Source organism: Nuphar pumila, chromosome 2 (assembly GCF_984573655.1).
Source record: "Nuphar pumila chromosome 2, dmNupPumi1.hap1.1, whole genome shotgun sequence".
NCBI lineage: Eukaryota > Viridiplantae > Streptophyta > Magnoliopsida > Nymphaeales > Nymphaeaceae > Nuphar > Nuphar pumila.
Window position 1 is genome coordinate 25,932,308 of NC_143250.1, and position 23,422 is coordinate 25,955,729.

Genomic DNA, 23,422 nt, shown 5'->3' on the forward strand with positions numbered 1-23,422 from the left:
CTTGATCTTCAAACCTAAAATTGAAAACAGTGATTAGAATCCAAATCCAAAAAGTTGGACCGGATGAATCTGAATCTGATATGGCTACATTTGGAATATATTTTAAGATCCATGCCCAAGAGCAAAGCATCTGTTCAGTCGGATATGGAATGGAGGTCCAACTGAACCCGATCCAATTAGACCCTAGGACTTGACCAACCAGCCGATCGAACTGGCCCTTATCGATTCGTATGGCTTTTTAAACCGGTTCGAGTCACGTATGGACCAATCGCCGAGTAGGACGAGGGAGGGGGCGGGGGTATATAATAAGCCCCACGGGGAGTTGGTCTTCAAAACGTCATTATCCGCGTCAAAATTCCATCGGATAACGTTGTGAAAACTCGTCGTCGTCTTCTTCTTCATCTCTGATTCCGAAGAAAAACCAGAGAGAGACAGAGAGAAATTAGCATGCGATCGCGCTTCCTGAGCATCGATTACTTCCACCGTCCGTCGAGAGACGTTGGCGACGAGTTCGACTTCCTCTCGCTGCCGGTTCCCGACTCGTTTCCCTCTGATCGGATCCCGGATGAAGAATTCTGCTACTCTGATCTCGTTCTCTCAATTTCTGCGGATCTACACGCTCTCTTCTACGAGAACGCGCTATCTCGTTTCATCTCTGCCGTCATCCCTCAAATCTATGGCGATTTTCTGGCATCTCAGGCATTTCTGGTAAACTGGGTTCTGAGTGTACAAGTGATCGAATTATAGGACGCACATGGAGTGTTGAATTATAGGAAAAATGAAGTTTGCAAGGGATCGAGTTATGAGGAACTTCATTCAAAACTCTACGGTGTGGAAGTTCTCGAAAAATAGTAGATTTCTATGAAGGACGCTCATGATCTTGTTTCTTTATGTTGGAGTTTGTGTTTTAGGTTTTATTTTTTGCTTAACATTATCTTTTGCTATTTTTTTGGCACAAGGAACACGAATTTTATGCTGCGCAAAGGGAGAACCAAAGATGCAAAAGAAATCAACTTGGAACAGCTGGAATTAAAATTTCAACGGTGATTGCTCTTTTTCACGGTTCAATTATTGCTTTAGGAATACTTTTTTTTAGTTTATTTTTATTTCTTTATTTTCGTCATTGACATCATCCTAGGGAAAAACGAGAAACGGAGGATAAATGATTCGGAAACCCTAGGCGGTCCATAATCATGATCTCTGTCACATATTTTTTTCTGAAAAAAGAGGCCCAGATTCCTTTTATCTTACACTTGATTTAATGTTTTCTGTTTCTAATTTTCATTTAGTTCCGATGCACTTCCTTTTTTCCTTTATGAAGAAACTGAATTTCCCTTGTTGCAAAAGGAGGGCCAAATATTTCAAAGAAATTCCTTGAATGCTAGAAATTGAAAGCCATCCACGAAAATTTTCTGTTATTCAATGTCTAATTTCTCCCTTTTATTTTCAGTTTTCTGGTTAATTTTAACTTATTTTATGATCGGATTCGTTGCTTTTTCTAGACAGAAAACGAGGATTTTAGCTCACAGAACGAGGACGGAAACTATAAAGCAGATCACATTGTAACTATAGGAGCGGAAATTCATCATGTAAAGTACAGAGCGATGAATTTTCCTGAAGGCTGTCTTTTTATTTTATATTGATCATCTTTTCATTTGTTTTAATTTTTATAATTCTACTCCAGGAAGACAAAGGTGATTTAGCTGGTGCGGCAGAGGACAGCAGAATATTTAAAGGACCTCTATTTGAGATACCGGAAATTGGACTTCCTATGGTATCTTGAATTCCCATCCCCCCTAGAGAAATGAATGACAAGGTTTCTTGAAGAATTTTGCCTAGAGTTCATTTGTTTTATTGTGTTAGCCTTGTCACCGCCATCATCATCATCATTATCATCATCATCATCACTATCTACCAAATACATGATGTTGGGAAATCTCCCAAGTGCTTCTTTAAGTAGAATATGATAGCATTGCAGGAAAACCCAACCCATCAATAGCTCTAGGCAGAAAAACATTTAGAATTTTGACATGAATGCAGTTTCTGCCAGTTTTCTTAAAATGAGAATGTATATTGGACCAAAATCACTGAAGAATGGAATACATCTACGACTTGTACAAGCTGAAGAATTATAATGGACTCCCAATTCCAGTCAACTGCTTGAATTTTCCTTAGTATGTTACATGTCCACAAAAGTTTGTTGCAAAACAATGAGAAGGTATACCATGTTTTAGGGAAAATCTATCCATGTCTTTTGCTATGTTGTTAGTTTTATCTATTTATAGATATTTTCAGTTAACAACACCATTCTTCTTAAAAGTATTAATCCTTATTAGCACCATTACATTAGCAGTGGTTGAGTACATATTTGTTTTTGCGAAAGAAATTGAGTCATCTCACAACCATTCCACTACGATTTACAATGCTAAGATGTTTTTGCCACATTCTATTTTATTGTTGACATGATTATTCTTGAGCAAAATATTGTCAATTAATTGTTTTGTTCATTTAAGAAGAGATTAGCATTTTGGGCACAAGTGATGCTTTAGGGTAATAATTGCTTGATTGTTTTAAATAATCAGTTTTGATGGATAATTTTCACAAGCTAAAATATGGAGTCATGGGCTTATCAGAACATGACTTACTATTTATTTGCTTATTAACTTGACTAGAAATTAAACAAGAATGACAGATCCTAAGTTGTAGGATTTGGCAAATGTGGTTGCCATGAAGAACATTTAAGTAGTAAATTGGAGGGAACATTTTACAAGTAGCAAATTGAAAGGATTATAGGACACTCTTGTTTGAAATATGATCTATGTGGCTGAAAATCCATGCCATCACTAGTTAGAGAAGGAAGAAGAGGAATGTAAGAGAAAAATGAGAAGATGACGATTTGAGACAGAAGAGACAACGTATAAGAGAGAAAGAAAGGAGGATTGGGGCCAACACCTTCGGGCCCCTCCTCTACTAAAAAGTTAATTAGGGTACACTGGAGAAAAACACTCCTCATACAGTGTATTATGGACAGCATATGCGCAAGAGAAGTCAAACACAAGGTTGCCAGACTAGGAAGCGGAAGAGGGAAACGATACGGGAAGCGGAAGCGAGAAGCGAGAAGCGAGAAGCGATGCATTTTAAAATATATAGGAAGCGGGAAGCGAGGATTAAAAAAAACATAAGAATTGAATGAGAATCAAAATAAAACACATAAAAACTAAAATAAAAGTGACTAACATTAAATTTCATGATTTTTTAGTGTAAGAATTAAATTTTTAACAAAATCTAAAAATGATGACTACCAATTTAGCGAAAGCACATGGAAGTGAGTGAGAAGAGTTAGAGAAAACACATAAAAAGCATGAAAAGTTAAGAGAACATATAATAAGAAGAAATGAAGCATGTGAAAAGCATAGGAGAAACGTGGGGGAATCGAGGTTCTCATCAAGTTCCGGAAGCGAGGAGTATCGCGTTTCCGAAGCGAGCTTCCCACCTGTCTAAAAAGCTTCCCACTTTCCTAACTCTGGTCAAACATAAGGAAAAATACAATATGGACAAAATAAGACTCCTATTTCATAACACTCCCTCTCATGTTAGGATGAAAGACATGGAACCTTTACAACCCATACTTAAAAGGATGGTGACCAAATTGGAGCTCTTGATAATGATGAAAGAGAAAAATCTTTAAATGAATTTCATATTAAGGTGGAAGATTGGGAGGCCGAGAACACGCAAATCTTATCTTGGTTCCTAAATAGCATGGAACTTAAGATAACCACTAATATTGTTAAATTTAAGAAGGCTTGTGATGCATGAGTCTTTTTAAGAAACATATTTGTTCAAAAAGACTTGGCTAAACAATATTTCCTCCAAGAGAAGGTTCGAACCACAAGACAAGGAGATAAGAGTGTAAGAGATTACTTTGAAATTCTCTCTCCTCTTTGGGATGAATTAGCTGTGCTTGAACCTCAATGGAAAGGACCTAGTATCGAGATGAGGCACAAACAATTGGAAAATGAACAACTCTTTACATTCCTATTTGGGTTGAGAGCCGAATTTGAACAAGTTAGGTCTTCTATTTTGCATAGGACCGAAACTACATTACTTAGCGATGCTCTTGCCAAAATATATTAAGCCGAAACTAAACTTGGCATGAACAAAGGAAGTGATGAAGTCCTTGTCGTATCAAAACCTAGCAATTATGTTAAGTCTTATAGACCTTATTTTGAAAGAAATAATTATGGGAGGAATGACTATGGAGGAGGGAGGAAGATTATATGCCATTTTTGTAATGAACTGGGACATATCAAATCGGATTCTCCAAAGCTCAAGAAGAAGGCGACTACCATTAAAGAATCATCAAAAAATGGTGAAGCACATAAGAAAGGAGATCTTAAGGATACCATCACTCAGTTGATGGAAGCACTTCAACAATTCCTTAAAACATCCTCCACTCATACTTTCGGTGCCGCCGTCTCCACATCCTCTCCTCTTGGTATGCTTTCTTGGATACTTGATTCTGGAGCCTCTTTTCATATGACTCCTCTTGAATCTCTCTTATTTGAATGCACTAAACCTTAAAACATCCTCCACTCATACTTGTTTCTACAACCGATGAAATTAATTTAGAAATCAAAAGCATTGGTATGTTTAAAAGTATTTCAAAAGATTTTCAAGTTCCCAAAGTTAGAATTGTTCCAAAACTCAATTTAAACTTGTTTTCCTTATCTCAAATTTCAGATTGTGGACATGAGGTTTGCTTCTCATCTAAAAAGTGTTGGGTGCAAGATCACCACTCAGGGAAACTAATTGGGGAAGGACATAGGAGGGAAAATCTCTACTACATGGACTTTCTTCATATTCTCAAAGAATCTTTTTGTAACACATATCAAATGGACGTTAAAAATGCATTTTTAAATGGAGACCTAAATTAAGAAGTCTATATGGATGTTCCTCCAGGAATGGATGTTCATAAAGGTAAAGTTCGTCTGTAAAAAGCTCTCTATGGTTTGAAACAAGCTCCCAAGGCTTGGTATGATCAGTTTAATAATTTAATGATAGAAAAATGTTTTACTTCATGTTATACTGACACTGCCTTGTTTGTCAAGAAATCTAATGCAGGAATTATAATTTTATTATTATATATTGATGATATACTAATTATAGGTGACGATACTAAAGGGATTAAGAGTATCAAGTCCATATTGACCGAAAGATATGAAATGTCAGACTTAGGTTTTCTGACATATTTTTTAGGCATAAAAGTTGTCTACTCTCACAGGGGTTATTTTTTGTCTCAAACTAAACTTGTTTTTGAGATTATTGACAGGTCAGGAATTATAGATTATAAAATTTGTGAAACTCCTTAAGTGGTAGGAACAAAGTTGAAAATTGATGATGGGGTTCCTCTAGATGTAATGCCCCAAAATTTTTAACCTTAATTATAGTTCAAATATTGAAATTTTGAGACCATTTTTTTTATAAGTTTAAGTAAATTAGATCTTATAATGTGAAAACGATTTTTAAAAACGGTTAAGACTTTGAGCGCGATTACACTAAAGATAACAATCAATGGTTAAATCATATTTTTTTAGTGTTTCTTAGATTTCTGCATATTTTAATTTCAGATCAATAGAAAGCATGTTAGTTCGTATTGAAATATTCATTAAAAAATTTCTAATTTTTTTATATGTTGTTCACGGATATGTCAGTGAACTACTGTAAAAAAATCAGATGTTTTGGGATTCGGGAACCCTGTTAATAAAACACAAAGTCAAATTGGGATTTCTGTTGATTAAAATCGTTGTTTAATTTCAAGCATAACTTGCAGATGTGTTATTTCTTTCATCCGATATCCGATTCGAGATCTGTAAAGTGCAGTGGCTTTGTGTTGATGTAGACTATTTAATGTAAAATTTTGATAATTTTTTGTTTCTGTTTGGTATTTTTCCTCTGACATATGCTTTAGTATCTCAGCATACATGGGATCTAGTTGATTCCCCAGCAGATGCTGACATTGTTGGATGTAAATGGGTATATACAATAAAGTACAAATCCGATGGTTCTATTGAAAGGTACAAGGCCAGATTAGTAGCAAAAGGGTATACTCAGACATATGGTATTGATTTCTTTGAAACCTTTTCTCTTGTTGCACGGATGGGTACCATTCGTTTTGTTCTCTCAGTAGTTGTTCAACATGGTTGGAGCTTGTACCAATTAGATGTGAAAAATGTGTTTCTATATGGGGATCTATCTGAGACCGTTTACATGCAACAACCTCCAAGATTCAAGGTTGAGGGGGACTGTCAGAAGGTGTGTAGATTGAGAAAGGCGATTTATGGCTTGAAACAAAGTCCTGGTGCATGGTTTCAAAAGTTGTTTGAAGTGATGTCACGCTTTGGCTTTAATAGGTCAGCAGCCGATCATACATTATTTATCAAGAAAAGTAGCTCTAGCATAGTTGTTATGGTGGTACATGTGGATGACATCATTCTTACAGGAGATGATGTGAAAGCTATTGAAGCCACAAAGGCTCATCTTCAAAAACACTTTGTTACAAAAGATCTTGGCTCACTCAGGTATTTTCTAGGTATAAAAGTTGCCAGGAGCCGTGAAGGGATGGTTTTGTCTCAACGAAAGTATGTTCTTGACTTACTAAAGGAAACAGGAATGTTGGGAGCCAAACCAGCAAATATTCCCATGGACCATAAAGTTCAGTTGTTTGAAGAAGGGTCAAAATCGGTTGATAGCAAAAGCTATCGCTCCCTAGTAGGGAAGCTACTATATGTAACTGTGACCAGACCGGATATTGCTTTAGCAGTAAGCAAAAGTTAGCCAGTTTATGGACAAACCAACTGAGGTACACTGGAATGCAACTATTATGATTCTCAGATATCTAAAATCTTCTCCTGGAAAGGGGTTATTGTTCAGGAAAGGTGGAACTTTGCAGATAGTGGCCTATTCTGATGCTGACTATGCAGGATCTGTAGTGGATACAAAATCTACCACAGGATTCTGTGTGTTTCTGGGAGACAACTTGATTTCTTAGAGAAGTAAGAAACAAAATGTGGTTTCTAGGTCGAGTGCAGAATCAGAATATCGGGCTATGGCCCAAACAACTGCTGAATTGATGTGGGTTCGTATTGTTCTTCATGATCTTCAGGTGAAGGTTTCCTCTCCTATGACCATGATGTGTAATAACAAGGCTGCAACATATATAGCAAACAATCCTGTCTTTCATAAGAGAACAAAGCACATTGAGGTTGATTGCCACTATGTAAGAGATATGGTTCAAGCTGGACATATCACTACCAAATATCTAAAGTCGGAAGATCAAGTTGCATATATGTTTACAATTGCTAGACCAAATTTTTCAAAATGTGTGACAAGCTGAACATGATTGATATCTATGCTCCAGCTTGAGGGGGAGTGTTGAGAGTAGGTGGTTTAAGTTTAAACCTTCTTAGTTTGGAGGTTATTTGAAAGTTTTATTAAATAAGGGACTTAGATGTAATTTATTATTTTGGCCTCTCTCTATTTAACATAAAGAGAGCCCTAAATGTTAATTAACGAGTTTCTCTACATGTGCAGCCGTCTCTCTCTCTCTCTCTCTCTCTTATCTCTCTCTCTCTCTACCTAGGGTGTGGTGCATCATTCTACATATATATATATATAAATATATATATATAAATATATATATATATAAATATATATATATATATATATAATATATATATATATATATATATATATATATATATATATATATATATATATATATATATATATATTCTTCAAATACACCATAATACCCAATAGGGGTATTATGGTCATTCCACACAGTACCCGATAGGGGTACTTTTTTTTTTCTTTTTTTTTTCTTTTTTGTATTTATTTTATTTTTTCTTTTTTTATTTTCTTTCTTTTTAGCCACTTAAGGGGCCCCACCATAGAGTCGTTGGGGGCTCCCAACGACTCCATGGGAGCCCCCTTTGTGACTCTCCTTTTGAGGCCATGTGGCCTACATGGCCTCCCTTCTTCTCATTTCTCTTTGTATAAATAGGGGTGAACCCCTTTGTATTTTCTTCATGCTTGAGAGCTCTCTCTCTTTCTCAATAAAGAGGCTTTTATATTTTTGCCTTTCTCAAGGCTTGTGTATGTGTTGTCCCTTAGTGGACTTGGCTATTGTCTCTTTCTCAAGGCTTGTGTATGTGTTTTCCAAAGCATCTCAAGGGTGCTTTGTGCAGGATCTCCAGGGAAGCGGATTGGGCAAGGCCATAGAAAGGGAGATCTTTACTACATGAATCACTTGACACTCCCTACAAAATCTTTTTGTATTTATGTCCAAGATAAAAGTATTGAAACTTGGCATAAAAGACTTGGACATCCAAGTTATTCTAAAAATATATCTTTTTCCTTTTAGAAACAAGTTTTGTAAAGAAAAAGATATCAATTGCAAAGATTGTATTTTTGGAAAAATGAAGTCTACTTTATTTCCTACAAGAACCTTTATTTCAACTAGACCTTTTGAATAGATGCATTCTGATGTATGGGGACCATCTCGGTTCTCTCTAAAGGTGGTTATTCATATTATGTGACCTTTATTGATGATTATACTAGATATGTATGGATTTATTTTCTTAACCTTAAATCGGAAGTAATCAATTTCAAAATCACATATCCATTCTTAGATCCGACTCCGGAGGAGAATACCTATCAAATGAATTTCAAATATATTTAAAACAACATGGCATTTGTCATCAAAGATCATGTCCAAGAACTCCACAACAAAACGGTCTAGCGGAAAGAAAACATAGGCATATCCTAGAAACCACTAGATCATTACTTATTTCTAAAAATATTCCTAATTTTTTTTGACCGAAACAGTGTTAACCTCCACTTAATCAATCGAATGTCGTCCTTAAAATTAAATAATATCTCCCCTTATGAAAAGCTTTTTAAAATCGCACCCGATTTCAATCGTCTTCGTATTTTTGGATGTAAATGCTTTGTTCTTTTACATAAAAGAGATAAATTATTACCAAAGACAATTGAACGTGTATTCTTGGGATATGGTGAAAATCAAAAGGGCTATAGATGTTTTGATTATAAAAACAATAAGTTATATGTCCCAAAAGATGTGACATTTTTAGAAGATGAGAACGGATTTGAAATATTAGACAAACAAAATGAAATTGAATATATGTTTTTAAATGATCTTTTAGAAGATACAAATGATGAATCTTTAAGTCATTCGAAAATATTAGAAAACACACATAATAGTGAAGACACATAATATTGAAATATCACCAACTAATGGTGACAATCTACATGTTTACACCCGACGTGAGCAAGAGAAACCTATTAGTGCTTTAGAAAAATTCTTGCGGCTTAATGAACCTCTAGAAGAAGCTTTCCTTAAGCGCTCCTCTAGATAATCAATTCCACCTAATAGGTTTGTTTCATATGAATCTCTCTCACCAAATTATAGAGCGTCTAATAGCCTTACATTCATATTATGAGCCTTCTCATTATAATCAAGCAAAAAATATATCACATTGGATTGAAGCAATGAGGGTAGAACTAGATGCCTTAAAGAAGGCTAAAACTTGGGAATTAGTTCAACTTCCTCTAAATAAAAAAGCTATTGGATGTCGTTGGGTTTACAAAGTTAAGACAAAAAGTGATATTTCCTTAGAACGATATAAAGCAAGATTAGTGGCTAAGGGATATTTGAAAGTGCACTAGGATCGAGGCAACGAGCACTAGAGGGGGGGTGAATAGTGCTTTTAAAAAATTTCTGCGGAATATTGAATGATTTTGCAAATCTCAAAGCAAACACACAAAGAACACAAGATTTTATCCTGGTTCGGTCAAACCCGACCTACATCCAGTCCCCAAGCAAAACCCGCTTGAGATTTTCCACTATCAACCTTGTAAACTACAAGATCACACAGACCATAACCGGTCCCACTTTCAGTAACAATCCTACTGAAAGCAAACAACTCCTTTACACCAAGGAGTCCTTCTTTTTACACAAAAGAAATAACAACTTACAATACAACCTATGAGCCTTCCTTTTGAATGCAAATGAGATGCAATTGGCTTTTGAGGTTGTTGAAACACTCTACTCACGAATTCACTATCTCTCAAAGTGATTTGAGTGAAAAACTGAAGTGAAAATATCACGTGAGTGAGAAAACAAATACTTGAATGAATAGGAGTGAAAAGCAAGAAGTAACTGATTCAAATCGATTGAATTCTTGTTCCCTTTTTAGTGTAAAATGCACTCATATTTATAGTTAAAAGATTCTATACGTTGAGAGTATGAAAGGGTGTCAAAACTGTCTATTTTGAACGATCAAAACGTTTGAAAAATGAAAAGACACGCCTTTTTGAAGTTTCAGGAAAACGACAAAATTAGTCGACTGAAACATCAGTTAGTCGACTAATAGTTAGTTATTAGTAGACTGACAGTTATCGTCGGTCGACTGATCTGTTAATCGAGCCGTTTGAAAATCTGAACTTTTGAAACTTAGTCGACTAGAGAAAAGTTAGTCGACTGATAATATCATCAGTAGACTGAAAAACCTTTTAGTCGACTGCTGCTAAAATCTTCTGAAAAACAAACATTCTGTTCGGTCGACTGATAAAAAGCATTAGTCGACTGCTGCTAAATTTTCAGAAAACACATGTTCTGTTCAGTCGACTGATAAAACCATTAGTCGACTGCTGCTAATTTTCCAGAAAACAGACATTTTGTCCAGTCGACTGATAAAACCTTCGGTCGACTAATTTGACAAAAATGATTTTTTAGAAAATATGACGCGAAAGGATTAGTCGACTGATAAGTCTATTAGTCGACTAATAAACATGAAAATTTAAGAAAAGAGTTTTCTAAAAAGATTTTCAAAAGAGTTTCTTTTAGAAAAGTTTTTCTAAAGACTTTTAAGGTGAAATGCAACCTAAATATGCACTCTAAGTAAGGCTCTTACAAGAATCTAAGACTTTTAATGAATTAAACATTTGCACACTAGTCTTCAAGGATTCTTCACCGAATTCTTCAATTTCTTCATAGCCTTAGCTGAAATGCAGTTGATTCTACTTGCTCATCATCAAAACCTTGTACTTGAAGTATCATGTATGGCTTCATTGTCGTAACAATCTTCCCCTTTTTGATGATGACAAACTTAATCAAAGATGAAGCATTTAGATGCATAGATGGAGATTTTACTCCCCCTATCAATATGTTGCAAAACATTAAAAGTTAGCACATTTAAAGCACATATATCACATATTGATTGGTTTGCATTTCCATTCATGATTTCTTCATGTATTTAGAAATACATTCATTCAAAGCTTTCTTTTTCTCTTAATTTTGCATTTCTCATGCAAGATCTCCTGTAATGTAATTGCTATTATCTTTTTCTCAAGATCTCCTGCAATTTCAATGTAATGCTATCTTTATCTTTTTCTCCCCCTTTGTCAGAATAAAAAAGAGTAAGGGCAAAAATAGCATAAGCAAAATAGACTTTTAACTCGTACCTCTATTTTAAAACACGGCAAGAGAGTTCCGGCGTGTTTTGAAGATGCGCCAGTCACTGCAAGAGGATTCCGGCGTTTCAAGATCACGGCTAGAAGATTCTGGTGTCTCCTTGTTACGGTAAGAAAATCCCGGCGATGATGGAGTCGAACGACACTCCGAGGGTTTTTCCGGAAGAGAGAGAGGCAAGAGAGAAAGAGGGGTTTAAGGGTTTCGTTTTTAAGAAAAACGAAAAGGTACGAAGTGAAACGATGCCTCCTTTTTTAAAACAACAACAACAACAACTACGCCTTAATCCCAAAACAATTGGGGTCAGCGATATGAACCAAAAAAGAAATTCATTTTGGGTCTTCCACATGAATCCTTTTCCTCCAATCATTTCTATCCAACGCCATGTCCTCGGTGAGGTTCAAAGCATTCATATCCTTTCCTATCATCTCCATCCAAGTCTTCCTAGGCCTACCCCGACCTCTTTTAACTAATATATTTTCCCATTTCTCCAACCTTCTAACTGGAGCATCATTAGGCCTTCGCCGAATATGTCCAAACCACCGTAAACGATTCTCTCGCATCTTATTTTCAATGGGTGCAACACCTACCTTCTTACGTATCTCTTCGTTCCGAATCTTATCTTTTATTGTATTTCCACACATCCATCTAAGCATCCGCATCTCAGCTACACTCATTTTTTGAATATGATGTCTCTTGGCAGCCCAACATTCCGTACCATAAAGTAAAGCGGGTCTAATAGTCGTCCTATAAAACTTTCCCTTCAACCGCAATGGCATTCTACGATCGCACAACACTCCAGTAGCACTTTTCCATTTCATCCACCCAACCTTTATCCTATGATTTACATCTCCATCAATTTCTCCATACTTTTGAATGATGGATCCCAAATATTTGAAATAATCATTCACCGGTATATCTTGCTCACCAAGCTTCACTACACTCCCATCACTACTTCGTTGCTTACTAAACCGACATGATGCCTCCTTTTTAAAAAAAAAAAAAAAACGGGTTTAAAAACAAATCCAAGGGGTGTCGGGTCCCTTCACTTAAAAAAATTTAGTCGACTAAAACTTTATCGGTCGACTAAAAAGTGCGACTTATTCTAAAAATATCATCAGTCGACTAGAAATATATTGGTCGACTAATATGGTGCGATACATTCCAAAATATAAAACACCAGTCGACTAGAATTTTATCGGTCGACTAATATAGTGCGATTTTGAGATTTTGTTCAAAAATCAGCATTTTTATAAATCCAAAAACGAGCAAATACCTAGTTCTCTCCTAATTCTCATAAAATCTTCATTTTTAAGAGGTTTAGTGAAGATATCAGCATGTTGTTCTTTAGTGAAAATAAAATTTAACGAAATATCTCCTTTTAACACATGATCTCTTAAAAAATGATGTCTGACTTCAATATGCTTAGTTCTTGAGTGCTGAATAGGATTTTTCGAAAGATTTATAGCACTAGTGTTATCACAATAAATAGTTGTTGTAGAGTAATTCAAACCAAAATCTTTTAAGGTCTGTTTCATCCAAAGTACTTCTGAACATGCTAAACTAGCCGCTATATATTCAGCTTCAGTTGTTGAGAGTGATACTGAATTTTGCTTTTTACTAAACCAAGAGACTAAGGAATTTCCCAAGAAATGACAAGTTCCACTAGTACTCTTGCGATCAGATTTACTTCCTGCAAAATCTGCATCACTATATGAAACTAAATCAAAGGAAGATGATTTTGGGTAAAACAAACCGAAATCTGAAGTATCTTTCAAATAACGAAGAATTTGTTTTACTGCAGTTAAATGAGATTCCTTTGGATAAGCTTGAAATCTTGCACACAAACACTAAACATAATATCAGGTCGACTAGCAGTTAAGTATAATAGAGATCCGATCATACCTCTGTAGAGCTTAGTATCTACACTTTTACCATTTTCATCTTTATCAAGAGAAGTAGTTGTACTCATAGAATTCCTTCTTGATTTCGATGAGTCCATCCCAAATCTCTTGAGAAGTTCTTTTGTATACTTAGCCTGATTGATGAAGATTCCTTCTTCAGTTTGCTTTATTTGAAGTCCACGGAAGTAGTTTAATTCGCCCATCAAGCTCATTTCAAACTCTTCCTGCATAGCCTTAGCAAATTCTTTACAAAGAGAATCATTAGTAGAACCAAATATTATGTCATCAACATAAATTTGCACAATAAGAATATCTGAATTAAAATGTTTAATAAATAAAGTGGAGTCTACCCGACCAATGGAAAAACCAGATTGTTCTAGAAAATTTCGTAGTCTTTCATACCACGCTCTTGGTGCTTGTTTGAGTCCATACAAAGCTCTTTTCAATTTGTAGACCTTTTCTGGATATTTCTCATTTTCAAAGCCTGGAGGTTGCTCTACATAAACTTCTTCATTGATGTGTCCATTTAAGAATGCACTCTTAACATCAATTTGATATAACTTGAAGTTCATGTAACTAGCAAAAGCAAGCATCATACGAATTGACTCTAATCGAGCCACTGGTGCATAGGTTTCATCAAAATCTATGCCTTTTTCTTGATTATAGCCTTGTGCCACTAACCTTGCTTTGTTACGAATGACTTCACCATTTTCATCCAGCTTATTTCGGAAGACCCATCTTGTTCCAATTACTGGATGATTCTTTGGTCTATCAACTAGATCCCAAACATCATTCCTAGTAAATTGGTTAAGTTCTTCAGACATGGCCAAAAGCCAAAATTCATCAACACAAGCCTCATTGATATTCTTTGGTTCTAATTTAGATATGAAAGCAACATTTGCAATATATTTTTCTAACTGCCTTCTAGTTTGGACACCACTCTTTATTTCACCAATAACTTGTTCATGTGGATGATTAGAAACTACTTTCCAAACCGGTTGAAGAGGAATATTTTCTTGAGAAGTACTCTCTATCAAGGGTTCTTCTTGAAGTATTGCTTCTTCTTCTTCGCTTAGAGGAATAACCTGCTCACAATTCTCATCAAATGCAACATGTAAAGATTCTTCAATACAAGATGTTCTTTTATTGAAAATACGATATGCTTTACTTCTAGAAGAATATCCAAGAAATATTGATTCATCTGATTTTGAATCAAACTTATCAAGATTATCTTTGGTATTTAACAAGAAACATTTACTACCAAAAATTTTGAAATATGAGATCTTTGGTATACGATCATAATACAATTCAAAACATTTTTATGTAAAATTGGTCGAATAAGAACACGATTTAAGACATAACATGCTGTATTAATTGCTTCAGCCCAAAAATATTTTGGTAAATTTTTATCTTGAAGCATGGTTCTAGCACATTCTTGCAAGGTTCTATTCTTTCTTTCAACAACTCCATTTTGTGGAGCCGCTCTAGTAAAAGCAAAGTTGTGAGATATACCATGTAAATCACAAAACTTTAGAAAAGATTCATTTTCAAATTCACCACCATGATCACTACGAATTTTAATAATAGATGTAGATTTTTCATTTGTAATTCTTCTACAAAGTTTAGAAAATTCTGAAAAAGCATCATTTTTGCTTTTTAAAAAAATCACCCATGTAAACCGAGAATAATCATCTACTATAACAAAAGCATACTTGCTACCATTCAAACTTTGAATTCTAGATGGTCCAAATAGATTTAAATGTAAAAGTTCAAAAGGACGTTTTGTTGAAACTATATCTTTAGCTTTAAAAGAACTCTTGATTTGTTTACCCCTTTGACAAGCATCACATAAGTGATCCTTTTTATATGGTATTCTAGGTAGGCCTCTTACAAGATCATTCTTGGATAATTTTGAAATAATTTTAAAGTTAACATGTTCAAGTCTCTTGTGCCATAACCATTGAATTTCATTTGAAACAATAAGACATTTTTCATTAAAAGAGGGTAATTCATCTAGATATAGTTCATACACATTGTTTCTTCTTTTACCTTTAAAAATGATCTTTTTAGATTGAAAATCAGAAATTAAGCACAAATCATTTTCAAAAGAAACATGAAAACCTTTATCACATAATTGACTAATAGATATTAAATTATGCATTAAACCATCTACTAAAAGAACATTTTCTATCAAGGGAAATTTTGGATTACCAATATTACCAATACCTATCACTTTTCCCTTGTTATTGTCACCAAAGGTGACGGTTCCTCCATCCTTATTTTGGAGGGTGGAAAATAACTCCGGCCTTCCAGTCATATGTTTGGAACAACCGCTGTCCAATATCCATTTGCTCCTTATGTTGTGTACCTACAACAAAATCAGAAAACAGAGCATTTGACCCCTTTCTATTTTTGGGTCCATGAGAGTTAGTCTTAGGAACCCATATCCATTTGGATTTTGGTTTCCTTTGATAATAAATATTCTTTCTATAAAAGAATTTAGAATAAACATTTCTAGAATAATCATTTCTAGATGCATTTCTATTAGAACTAGAAAGTTTAGTTTTATGAACAAAAGGTTGAGAATAATGTCTTTGATTTTTCACCACATAGTTTGGTCTATTTTGAGTATCAAAGAAGCTATATCCCAATCCGGTTTTATTAACCGAGTATCTTTGAGAACCAAGAAGTTTTTCTAGATTCTCTTGACCATTTGTGAATTTGGTCACTATAGAAAGAAGATCATTTGACTTTTCTTTAAGACTAGATATTTCCTTTTGTAAGAGATTGATTTTAACTCCAATTTCTTTTATCTCAAGTGCTTGGCAAGAATTTTCCTTCTTGAGATCTTTTATTTCTTGAAGTAACACTTTATTTTGAGAGTCAAGAGTTAAATTTTCAGTTTTTAACTCTTTATTTTTAGAACTAAGACTCTTAAATTTAGCATATAAATCATTAAATGCTTCAAATAACTCATCATAGTCAAATTGACTTACCAAATCTTTTTGTGCTATAAAACACATGTTGGCGACTTCTTCATTTGATTTATCATCGGAAGAGGAGTCACTATCATCCCAACAGGCTTGAAATGCCTTTTTCTTCTTGAATTGGTCCTTGGGTTTGAATTTGAGAAGAGGACAATCTTTCTTGATATGTCCTGCCTTTTTGCACTTAAAGCACTTTACTTCATTGGGAATGGAAGAATCTGCTTTCTTTGCCTTTCTTTGAAATCTTCCCTTTTTGATGAATCTTTTGAATTGCCTTGTGATGAGGGCAATATCTTCATCTTCATCTTCTTCAGAATCTTCTGAGTCAGAAGTAGCCTTAAAAGCAAGAGATTTCTTTTTAGGCTCTTCTTCTTGTCTGTCTTGAAGTTGGACCTCATATGCCATTAGGTTACCAACTAAGTCTTCAAGAGTGAGAGTATTGAGATCATTTGCTTCTTCAATAGCAGTGGTTTTTCTCTCCCATTCAAGAGTTAAACACCTTAGAATTTTTCTGACTAAATCCACTTGTGAATATTCTTTTCCAAGAGATTTCAAAGTGTTAGTTATATCAGTCATTTTAGTTACCATGTCCGATATAGATTCATTTTGCTTCATTTTGAACAATTCAAATTTATGAACTAAAGAAGCAATTTTAGATTCCTTTACCTTTGACGTACCTTCGTGTGTTACGAGAAGAGTATGCCAGATTTCATTAGCTGTAGAGTATTGAGAGATGCGATTGAACTCTACCTTGTCAACGCCACAATATAAGGCATTCATTGCCTTGGCATTAAGTGAAGCAGTCTTCTTTTCATCATCGGTCCATCGGCTGAAATCAGTTGATGGAGTTTGGTACTTTTCTGAAACAACTCTCCAGATATCGAGATCAATGGATTGCAGAAATATTGTCATTCTTACTTTCCAGTATCCATAGTTTGTTCCGTCGAAGAGAGGAGGACGAACAGAGGAACTTCCTTCTTTGTGCTGAGATGTTGTAGCTGCCATGCTAGATGATGGTCAAATCAAAGTAATAGCAAACCTGTGCTCTGATACCAAATGAAAGTGCACTAGGATCGAGGCAACGAGCACTAGAGGGGGGGGGGTGAATAGTGCTTTTAAAAAATTTCTGCGGAATATTGAATGATTTTGCAAATCTCAAAGCAAACACACAAAGAACACAAGATTTTATCCTGGTTCGGTCAAACCCGACCTACATCCAGTCCCCAAGCAAAACTCGCTTGAGATTTTCCACTATCAACCTTGTAAACTACAAGATCACACAGACCATAACCGGTCCCACTTTCAGTAACAATCCTACTGAAAGCAAACAACTCCTTTACACCAAGGAGTCCTTTTTACACAAAAGAAATAACAACTTACAATACAACCTATGAGCCTTCCTTTTGAATGCAAATGAAATGCAATTGGCTTTTGAGGTTGTTGAAATACTCTACTCACGAATTCACTATCTCTCAAAGTGATTTGAGTGAAAAACTAAAGTGAAAATATCACGTGAGTGAGAAAACAAATACTTGAATGAATAAGAGTGAAAAACAAGAAGTAACTGATTCAAATCGATTGAATTCTTGTTCCTTTTTTAGTGTAAAATGCACTCATATTTATAGTTAAAAGATTCCATACGTTGAGAGTATGAAAGGGTGTCAAAACTGTCCATTTTGAACGATCAAAACGTTTGAAAAATGAAAAGACACGCCTTTTTGAAGTTTCAGGAAAACGACAAAATTAGTCGACTGAAACATCAGTTAGTCGACTAATAGTTAGTTATTAGTAGACTGACAGTTATCGTCGGTCGACTGATCTGTTAATCGAGCCGTTTGAAAATCTGAACTTTTGAAACTTAGTCGACTAGAGAAAAGTTAGTCGACTGATAATATCATCAGTAGACTGAAAAACCTTTTAGTCGACTGCTGCTAAAATCTTCTAAAAAACAAACATTCTGTTCGGTCGACTGATAAAAAGCATTAGTCGACTGTTGCTAAATTTTCAGAAAACACATGTTCTGTTCAGTCGACTGATAAAACCATTAGTCGACTGCTGCTAATTTTCCAGAAAACAGACATTCTGTCCAGTCGACTGATAAAACCTTCGGTCGACTAATTTGACAAAAATGATTTTTTAGAAAATATGGCGCGAAAGGATTAGTCGACTGATAAGTCTATTAGTCGACTAATAAACATGAAAATTTAAGAAAAGAGTTTTCTAAAAAGATTTTCAAAAGAGTTTCTTTTAGAAAAATTTTTCTAAAGACTTTTAAGGTGAAATGCAACCTAAATATGCACTCTAAGTAAGGCTCTTACAAGAATCTAAGACTTTTAATGAATTAAACATTTGCACACTAGTCTTCAAGGATTCTTCACCGAATTCTTCAATTTCTTCATAGCCTTAGTTGAAATGCAGTTGATTCTACTTGCTCATCATCAAAACCTTGTACTTGAAGTATCATGTATGGCTTTATTGTCGTAACAATATTCACAAGAATACGACATTGACTATGAGGAGACCTTTGCTCCTGTTGCTCGAATGACTAGTGTTCGAACCCTAATTGTTGTAGCATCATCTAAGAAATGACCTATATTTCAATTAGATGTTAAAAATGTCGTTCTTAATGGTCAACTAAATGAAAAAGTATATATGGACCCTCCGCCGGGAATTACTCTTGAACAAGGTCAAACCCTTAAATTATTAAAAGCTTTATATGGTCTTAAACAAGCCCCTAAGGCTTGGTATGATAGATTTAGTGCTATCATGATCAAGTTGGGATTTCGTTCTTATTATACTAACACTGCTCTCTTTGTTAAAAGTGCAGGTAATAGTATTTTTATTCTTTTACTTTATGTTGATGATATGATCATCACAGGCAATGATGAAAGTGGTATTATTGATGTTAAAAATATGTTAAAAGATAACTTTGATATGTCTGATTTAGGTTTTCTCAGATATTTTCTTGGCATTGAAGTTGCATACTCTCTCCAAGGGTATATATTATCACAAATGAAGCTTGTTGCAGATATATGTTCCAAATCTGGAATTTCTGATGACAAAAAGGTGGAGACTCCAGAGGTTATCAACGTTAAACTACGGTTGGAGGATAGGGTTCTACTGGATGATCCTACACCCTACAGACAACTCATTGGATCTCTCACCTATCTGAGCATCACCAGGCTAGACATCGCTCATGTTGTTCACTCTGCAAGTCAATTTCAGCATGCTCCTACAACTGTGCATATGAGTTTCGTGTTTCGGATTATTCGCTATATCAAAAACACTCTAACTAAAGGGCTATTTCTATCCTCACTCTCTTCATTAAATTTGTCTGCCTATACTGATGCTGACTGAGGAGGAAACCCAAATGATAGAATCTCAACTACTGATTTCTGTGTCTTTTTAGGAGATTCGCTAATTGCTTGGAGATGCAAGAAACAACAGAAAGTTTCCTTATCATCTACTGAGGCTGAATATAGGGCTATGACAACTACTACAATGGAACTTGTGTGGCTTCGAAGTCTTCTTCAAGATATGAGAGTTGAAATTTCCGGTGCCTCAAAGCTTTGTTGTGACAACAAAAGTGCCATCTATATTGCCAGCAATCACACCTTCCATGAGCGGACCAAACATATAGAAATGGACTGTCACTATGTTCGTGATAAGTATCTCTGTGGGACAGTTACACTACCATACGTCACATCCGAATATCAGCTCGTAGACTTTTTTACTAAAGCAGTTTCTGCTCCTCGCTTCTTGTTTCTCCTTGTCAAACTTTCAGTCATCTCCCCGTAAAGTTTGAGGGGGTGTTAAAATATATGTATCAGTATATATATATATATATATATATATATATATATATATATATATATATATATATATATATCTTCAAATACACCATAATACCCGATAGGGTATTATAGTCATTTCACACAGTACCCGATAAGGGTACTTGTTTTTTCTTCTTTTTTTATTTTTTGTATTTATTTTATTTTTTATTTTTTTATTTTCTTTCTTTTTAGCCACTTAAGGGGCCCCACCATAGAGTCGTTGGGGCCCTAATGGTCACAATTATGACCGTTGGGGGCTCCCAACAACTCCATAGGAGCCCCCTTTGTGGCTCTCCTTTTGAGGCCATGTGGTCTCCCTTCCTCTCATTTCTCTTTGTATAAATAAGGGTGAACCCCTTTGTATTTTCTTCATGCTTGAGAGCTCTCTCTCTCTCTCTCTTTCTCAATAAAGAGGCTTTTATACTTTTGTCTTTCTCAAGGCTTGTGTATGTGTTGTCCCTTAGTGGAATTGGCTATTGTCTCTTTTGGTTGCCCATTGTAGGACATTACAAGTGCTTATAACACTCTTTATATTTTCGCATATCTCATTACACATGAACCCCCATATCTTCTAACAACCATCGAATCTAAACAATCTCCATGGTTATAGTTGTCATGGTTCAGTATTCAGCCTCAGTAGATGACAAAGACACCTTTTGTTGCTTCTTGCATTTCCAAGAATTTAATGATTCACCTAAGAACACACAAAAACCAATGGTGGAGTGACGATTATTTGGATCACCTCTCCAATCAGATTCAGTATAAGCCATTAAATTTAATTCAGAAGATGAGGATAGAAATACTCCCTTGTTTATGAACCTCTTTATATATCTAATAATTCGAAGAATGACACTCATATGAACTGATGTAGGAACATGTTGAAATTTACTTGCAACATGCACAACATGAGCGATGTCAAATGTGGAATAAGATAACGGGTGGCATGAGAAAGGTGGCTAAGGAGGTATTGGGTGAGTCTAAAGGCGGTGCACCGCTAGGTAAGGATACATCATGGTGGAACGAGGATGTCAAATTAGCTATTAAGGTTAAAAAAGAGTGTTATAGAAATCTAAGAGTTCGAAACACGAGGGATAAGGTATATAAGGAGGTTTATGACAATTTGGATACCAAAGAGGGCGAGAAGGATATTTATAGGCTTGCAAAGATGAGAGATAGGAAATCGAGGGATCTGGGTATGGTTAGATGTATCTAAGATGAAACGCAAAGGGTTTTAGTCAAAGATGAGGAGATTAAGGAGAGATGAAAAGATTATTTTGATAAGCTATTTAATGAAAGTCATGTTCAGGATCTTGGAGACTTCTCCATTCCTTTTCATGAGATGAATCGTGACTTCATGCACAAGATTCAAAAGAAAGAAATTGCAGAGGCTTTGAAGAAAATGAAATCAAGAAGGGCAGTTGGCCCAGATGGTATACCTATCGAGGCTTGGAAATGCTTGGGAGAGAAAGGTTTAGAATGGTTGACAAATCTTTTTAACAAGATTTGGCGAAAAAATAAGATGCCTAATGAGTGGAGGAAGAGTACTTTGGTTCCTTTATATAAGAATAAGGGTGATATACAAGATTGCATAAACTATCGTAGTATAAAACTCATGAGTCATACTATGAAACTTTGGGAGAGGGTGATTAAGTCAAGGTTGAGGAAGGTTGTCATGATATCAGAGAATCAATTTGGTTTTATGCCTGAAAGATCAACTATGGAAGCTATACATCTTCTTAGACAACTTATTGAGAGAAACAAAGAGAAGAACAAAGATTTGCATATGGTTTTTATTGATTTGGAGAAGGCATACGATAGAGTACCTAGGGACGTTCTCTAGTGGACAATGATGAAGAAAGGTGTTTCTCTCAAGTACATTAGTATAATTAAAGATATGGATGAAGGAGTAGTAACCAATGTCCGCACTTGTGGAGGGGTGACAATCAATTTTCCTATAACGGTTGGGTTACATCAAGGATCTGCTTTAAGCCCTTTCCTATTTGCTATAGTGATGGATGAGCTTACGAGATCAATTCAAGAAAATGTGTCGTGGTGTATGTTATTTACTGATGATATTGTTTTGATTGATGAGTCTAGAGTTGGGGTTAATGCTAAGTTAGAATTATGGAGACAGGCATTGGAAGCAAGAGGTTTTAAGTTGAGTAAGAGTAAGACAAAATATATGGAATGTTGGTTTAGTAAGCAACAAAGTAGTGATGGGAGTGTAGTGAAGCTTGGTGAGCAAGAAATATCAGTGGATGATTGTTTCAAATATTTGGGATCTATCATTCAAAAGTATGGAGAAATTGATGGAGATGTAAATCATAGGATAAAGGTTGGGTGGATGAAATGGAAAAGTGCAACTGGAGGATTGTGCGATCGTAGAATGCCATTGCGGTTGAAGGGAAAGTTTTATAGGACGACTATTAGGCCCGCTTTACTATATGATACGGAATGTTGAGTTGCCAAGAGACATCATATTCAAAAAATGAGTGTAGCTGAGATGCGCATGTGTAGATGGATGTGTGAAAATACAGTAAAAGATAAGATTCAGAACAAGGAGATACGTAAGAAGGTAGGCATTGCACCCATTGAAAATAAGATGAGAGAGAATCGTTTACGGTGGTTTGGACATATTCGGCGAAGGCCTAATGATACTCCAGTTAGAAGGATGGAGAAATGGAAAAATATATTAGTTAAAAGAGGTCGGGGTAGGCCTAGGAAGACATGGATGGAGATGATAGGAAAGGATACGAATGCTTTGAACCTCACCGAGGACATGGCATTTGATAGAAATGATTGGAGGAGAAGGATTCATGTGGAAGACCGAGAATGATTTTCTTTTTTGGTTCATATCGCCGACCCCAATTGTTTTGGGATGAAAGCATAGTTGTTGTTGTTGTTGTTGTTGTATGCACAACATGAGAGATATCGGGTCTAGTGATGTTAAGATACATCAAAGATCCAACAAGTTGCCTGTAAGCAGTGGGATCTTATAGTGTAAAACCCGTAATTTTTAAGGATTATTAATAAATAAAGAACTTTTTTTATCTCCAAATTAGAAATGTGTTTCTAGCTTTTGAATTTTATTTATTTATTACATATTTATTTGTTCATTCAAATCAATCAGGGTATAATTTGCATTTA

The 23,422-nt window shown here is 35.2% G+C and overlaps 1 protein-coding gene across 1 annotated transcript in view; it reads left to right on the forward strand.

Annotated features, from left to right (window-relative positions):
• Positions 1-337: 337 nt before the first annotated feature.
• Positions 338-23,422, forward strand: part of SHOC1 (shortage in chiasmata 1) — a 105,364-nt gene continuing 82,279 nt past the window's right edge. Inside the window, exons 1-4 of the mRNA XM_089986956.1 lie at positions 338-708; positions 960-1,043; positions 1,503-1,589; positions 1,685-1,774. Of these exons, the coding sequence (XP_089843082.1) occupies positions 448-708; positions 960-1,043; positions 1,503-1,589; positions 1,685-1,774 (522 nt within the window). The 5' untranslated portion in view covers positions 338-447. The remainder of the gene's footprint in view (positions 709-959; positions 1,044-1,502; positions 1,590-1,684; positions 1,775-23,422) is intronic.